Consider the following 5,944-nt stretch of genomic DNA (forward strand, 5'->3'; position numbering starts at 1 on the left):
CAAAATGGATGAAATTACTTTATGGTCCTTGTCTTAATTAATTTAATTAAATGAGAGAAAGAGAATAATGATCTTAAAACTTGGATGTTCCATTAATTGGACATTAAAAAAAAAAAAAAATTCAAGATATAAGTGGACAAACATATGGACTGTTTATTAGATAATTTTTTTTTAACAAAAATCCCTGTATTAAGGAGGAAATGAGGTCTGAACCGTAATACTAATAATTAAATGGCTCACCACATTCACTAGTGTATTTATGATATCAGGTTTATTAATTAATTATACTTAAATATTTCTGAATTGCTGCACAGAAGCCACTGGTTTGGAGAAAAACTTTGCCCACAAAACCATGGGTAAAACTTTCCATCATCGTCATCATCACGTGCTATTTCTGGATCTAGTGCAACCTGCCAATTAAACCCATGAGATCGAAACACGTGTCCAAAATGAACGGCTCAGATTCACGAGTTATATGCAGGTACATAGCACTAAAAGCACGTTTGATGGTTTCACCTTGTTTCATGCTTTTGGTCAGTAGCCACTAGCCACCGGTTTTATTTTTTTTGTTTTCTGGCTCCTCCCCTATCTTTTCCTTTTTAAGTTTTTTTACCACAAAATTCTTTTAAAAAAAACTTTAATAAAGCAAGAAAAGCAGATACAGAATTAAAATGCCACCTAACATTAGCAAAAGTAGTAAAAGCAAGTTTTGTCGCTTCCTCAACTATACAACCACTCAAAAATATTTTAGACCAACTCAGTTGATCAACTGTTCATTGGGCCTTCTGTGCAGCAATTCAACGAGAATTAGATGAAGGTAGCTAGCTAGACAAAGACCATCAAATTTCCATCAAGCCAAAATCCTTTTGGAATTGACTAAAGTTCAATTCTTATATAATTCACCGATTCTTATATAATTCACCGACTTTAAAGGTATAATAATAGATTGGATTCGAGTTGAGTAGTTAAGATTAAATGTTGAGTTAGATTTGAATTGATATATAAAATTAAGTTCAAATTATATTTCTAAGTATAGGAGTTGCTTCCTTTTTGTTTTGTTTTTTTTCACCGGGACGGTTATGTAGGCCGGTCTGACTCGTGTGCTTATTTTGTTGTTGGAGTCCTAGTGCCCTGTTTATTCACACTCACTTGTTTGTTCCGTAAAATTTTGAAAACAATTGGTTGTGGATAACTCTATACTAATACCATTGAGGGAGTGATCTAATTTTCTGTTCTAAATATTCAATATTCTCAAAAAAGTTCATATCTTGAATGTATTATAATTTTTTTTAAAAAAAAAATGTCAACTAAAAACTCACACTTTTTTCAAAGAATTTATTTTTACTTTTTTCTTATATAAAATTACTCAATATATCATGTAAAATTTATCGTGAAAGTAAAACAACTTTTCTAGTAATAAATAAAGACACTCTTCTGGTAAATCTTCTCATTAACAAAAATGAAATAACACTTAACATTTGTTTTTAAGTCTTTAATTGATCATGGTGAGTAGCACCATATTATTGTAGTTAAACTAAAATTTGCAGTAAATTTTAGTAATTCTGAATGTTCTGCAAAGATGGGTTGTTGTTTCATGTTGCACTTAGCATACCATAATCTAACCTTTTGGTTTTTTGGTAGGTGCCATAATCTAACTTTGTAACAAATACATGCATTTTTAGAATAGATTTTGAGATAACAACATGGATTCGCAAATTGAGTTATGGATCGAATTGTATGTGTCTAACACTTGAGAGTGGTACAATTACAAGAAAAATGAAATAATAATAATAATAATAATAATAATAATCTGAAAATATGTTTATTTAGATAGCTAATTTTGTAAACGCCGCAGTTTTAGAAAATCATTTTAATTTTTTATATTAAAACACAGATAATTAAAGAACCAAAAAAAAAGAAGAAAAAAGAGCAAGAATCATGATGAGCTTGCCATTTTTCATCTTTCTTTAATCAGTAAAAGGACATACGAATGCGGGATATGAAAGTGGTGGATCATATGAAAAAAAATAAAAAGAAAAGCTGGTAGACATGCATGTTGACAAAAAGAAAAGAAAAAAAAAAGGATAGGTTGAGAGTAACTTTATAATTTATTATTTTTCCCATCATTGAGAAAGTAATAATGGCAATCACATGAGTTCATGAGTTCTCATAAGGAAAAAACATAGCTAGGGACTATAATGGGCTACTTGTGGCTTTACAGATCGATATACACAACAACTATATGTTATAAGGTAGGTTTCGGTCCAAATCTGCTACTTCTCTTTTCAGTAATTTAGTGCTTAAAAGTTGCAACTTCAGAGTGAGAAAAAAACACACATTTATATGTACATAGTTAAGTGACTTGTTCACATTTTTTTTCTTTCTAATATGATCGGGTTATCAAACTTGATGATATAGGTTCGAGTTATAATAAGAGTTGTGTTATGTTAATTACCAAAAAAAAAAAAAAAAAAGTTGTGTCATGCATAATCGTAACTGTTGTGAGTGTGCAAGATAACCAATTCCCATAATGAGATCACATGATCCAAAGTAAGTGATTATGTCATTGTCGTCTGATTCCATGCCAACCTTCTCAATCCTCTTCTTTCACTCAATTGTATCATTCAATATAGATCTACTTCTTTTAAGGTTTTATTTTTTAAGAAACCTTTCTCTATGAATATTGTGTTTTTTTCTTTTTCTATTTTTGTGTGGATGATGGTGGTGTCGAACTTCTTAAAGTATCTCATAATCTTTTATCATGTAGATGTTGTCTCCTTATTCCACATTTACCGAGCAATTATTAAAAAAAAAAATTCTGATGGTAGCCCTTTGAAGATTTGAATTCTCAACTTCTAAAATGTGAAGCAAGAATCTTTATCATTACGCTATCCCTGTCTCTTTTTATTCTATGAAATGCCAAAAATATATATAAGTTTCATGGATCCTATGTATGTAACATGCACTCACAATAAAATAAACCGTGTAAACAATATTCTTGGCAATTAACCTGCTCATAGTTTCATACATTATCCAAATCTTTATGATTAGCTAGCTAGGAAAAACAGAGAAAAACAGCTCCTTTTTTTTCTTTTCTTTTTTTCTCTTCTGGGTCATGTCATACATGATATGTGCTTAATTGCTGTCCTGTTTATATCTATTTTATATATCTATAGCTAAAAGTAGTCAAAATGATGAGGGATCTGAAATGGTGCATCTCTTTCTTTCTTGCTCAACTTTGGCAAGATGGCTCTACTCCTTGTCTTGTGAAGAACATCATTAGGGACCTCAGGTGGCCTAACGGACCTAATCAGAGCCCAATTCACACCCTTGAAGAACTCATGCCTCTTGATCTCCACAGAACCCTTCAAGCTTCCAATTCTCTTCTTTGGATTCTTCACTAATAACTTGCTTATAAGGTCTTGAACTTTCACCATCTCTTCATACTCTTTGCTACTACTAACTCCTATTCTTGGGAACACCAGTGGCTGCTTTAAGATGTTAATGAGAGTCTTCTCATTGTTCTCTCCTTTGAAAGGTGTCTTACCATACAAAAGCTCATACAACAACACCCCAAATGTCCACCAGTCCACTGCACTTCCATGGCCTTGCCCCGATATCACCTCCGGCGCCAAGTACTCGTGGGTCCCCACGAAGGACTTGGATCGAGCGTTGATCGGTTCAGTCACCAGTTCTGGATCATATTCTTGAACCTGATGATGATCAACATGCGTTGTGATTGTTGTGACGGCCTTGGCTTTGTTCTTTTTCTTGTTGGAATAAGCTGAGAAACAAGAGAGCACAGGCTGCATTGGAATTGCACAAGAGGGTGTTGAGTCCTTTGTGCTCTTACAATCAGTGCTAGCCTCCGGGTTAGGTTTAGGCCTCCTAACAAGCTCCGGGACGAAGTCGCATTTGAGAGAGAGATCGAAATCTGAGAGCATGATGTGACCATCTTCTCTAACGAGCACATTTTCTGGCTTAAGGTCTCTATAAACAACACCCATCATGTGAAGATACTCTAGGGCTAAGAGTGTCTCAGCAGCATAAAACCTGTAATTTTATAGCTGAGTGAGTGAGTGGTTTTATAATAAAAAGTGACAAAACACAACCAACTTGGTGCATATTTAATAATACACATTTTTACAATGTCAATATTATTCAGACCTAATAGTCTAATTGATAAGACTAGTAAGTGAATTTGTATCCTCCCATGCATGTTGGCCAAACTAGGAATAAAAATTCCTCCACTAACCTTCTCAGTTAGGCTATTTTCACTCTCTTTAAAAACAGTTATAGTAAAAATAAAAAAAAACAGTTGTAGTGTTCATTTCAGATAACTAAACCAAACAGGCCTGATATTTAAAAATTTCCGGACAAACTTACTTAGCTGAAGAAATGCTAAATCGCTTCGTGGGTTGGCGTTGGCGGGTGGCATGCAAGTCACCGCCGGGACAAAACTCCATAACCAAGCAAGAGTAGTGAGAAGCATCAAACTCAGCATACAGAGTAGGTAGAAATGGGTGATCAAGCATACCCAAAATCTCTTTCTCCATCTCTGCTCTTTGTAGCTTCTTCCTTATGGCAAGTGCTTCTCTGTCCACAACTTTCATGGCATAGAAGCACTGTGGCAACCCCACAACCGGGTTCCGGATCTGGCAGAGGTAGACGTTTCCGATGTCGCCGCTGCCGAGCCGGCGAAGGAGGCGGAAGTGATCTAAGCTGACTCGGCCTTTGTCGGTTCTGAGCCTCTTCATGGCTTCCCATGCGGCTTGGTTGGCCTTGTGAGGCTTGTGACAGTTAGAGAAGTAGTTGTCGCCGTAGGAGCAAACGGAGATGGAGCTCCGGCTGCCAAAGCTGAGGTTGCTCATCCAGCTCCGGCTGGAGTCCGGCACCGTAATGGAAGAACAGCTGCTGTCATAGTCGGATTCATCTCGGGCTATGGTTGCCATCATGGTTGGGGAACATGTATGAGGTTTCTCTTGCTTTATGAGCCTTTATATATACAAACACTTTGTGGGTATTAGTAGATTATGTTTTTTAAGTATTTAAACTAATTAGAAAGTTACAAAGTCATACTTTTTCTTATAGAAGAGTCTGTTTGATCAAAAAAATATTAGCCATCTAAAGTGCCTTTGTTTCAAGTTATTAATTTATATCACTTTTGTCACATGATATCATATCACAGTGTTGCCATTTTTATATTAGTCCAATTAATAATTGATTATCTGATGTGCGCCAAAGAAAATATTAGGCAAAAAAAAAAAAAAAAAAAAGTCAATATTGTCTTTGTATTATAATAACATTTTATACAATGGAAGAGCTAGTAAAGCTATTATTTTATAAAATTTGATCTCTCTTGAAAAAAAAAATATTAAAGATATTGTTAAACATACACGCTAAATATTAGAAGACATCAACGAAATAAATGTTTTATGGTGCAAAGAATGAGAACTTTATATATATGGGACTTACTTCCCTTTTCTTTTTTTTTCTTTTTTTTGGTGTGTGTGTGTGTGTGTGTAAGCTTTGTGATCTGCTGAATTAAAATGTACCAATATTCCAAACTTTTAAGAACCAATTGACCTAACACTGACCAAAATAAAAGGACTTTATGTCCGTTATGCTAGATACAGAGAATAATAATAAAGCGGTTGTTGCTTGAAATTTGAATATAACCTACCCATTAAAGAGGCTGTTGGTTGAATATATAAATACATATACATAGGTACATATATTATATGTACATCACTAAAGTCCATGACACAACTCAGCTTTAATTTTTACTTATTTAGATGAGAAAACATTTTTTTGACCCGAGAACACTTTCTTCCTTCTCAACATACCACCAAGTTTATGTAAAATCTATCATTTTTTCTTTTTCTTTTTATATGAATGTAGGAATTGTCTTTCTACGTTTGACGGTCAAAGGGTCCTTATCGTT

General features: G+C 34.1%; 1 protein-coding gene across 1 annotated transcript; it reads right to left on the reverse strand.

The window, feature by feature from the left end:
- Window positions 1–2,965: 2,965 nt before the first annotated feature.
- LOC132279956 (protein kinase PINOID 2) lies at window positions 2,966–4,996 on the reverse strand. The gene is made up of 2 exons (XM_059782033.1): window positions 4,387–4,996; window positions 2,966–4,053 (listed from the first exon to the last, which is right to left on the reverse strand). Exons 1-2 carry the CDS (start codon window positions 4,953–4,955, stop codon window positions 3,177–3,179), a joined length of 1,446 nt encoding a protein of 481 aa, XP_059638016.1. The 5' UTR covers window positions 4,956–4,996; the 3' UTR covers window positions 2,966–3,176.
- Between the last annotated feature and the right edge of the window lie 948 nt (window positions 4,997–5,944).

Source organism: Cornus florida, unplaced genomic scaffold (genome assembly GCF_030987335.1).
Source record: "Cornus florida cultivar Cherokee Brave unplaced genomic scaffold, ASM3098733v1 CherokeeBrave_3.0.0_Hap2_Chr10, whole genome shotgun sequence".
In the NCBI taxonomy this organism is placed as follows: domain Eukaryota; kingdom Viridiplantae; phylum Streptophyta; class Magnoliopsida; order Cornales; family Cornaceae; genus Cornus; species Cornus florida.

What these genes read in the sequence shown, in the direction of transcription:
- LOC132279956 (XM_059782033.1), bottom strand. Translation starts at nt 4,955, where the DNA reads ATGATGGCAACCATAGCCCGAGATGAATCCGACTATGACAGCAGCTGT. An exon ending in TTTAGCATTTCTTCAGCTAA is followed by an intron (nt 4,054 to 4,386) that starts GTAAGTTTGTCC and finishes ATAAAATTACAG; the next exon opens with GTTTTATGCTGCTGAGACAC.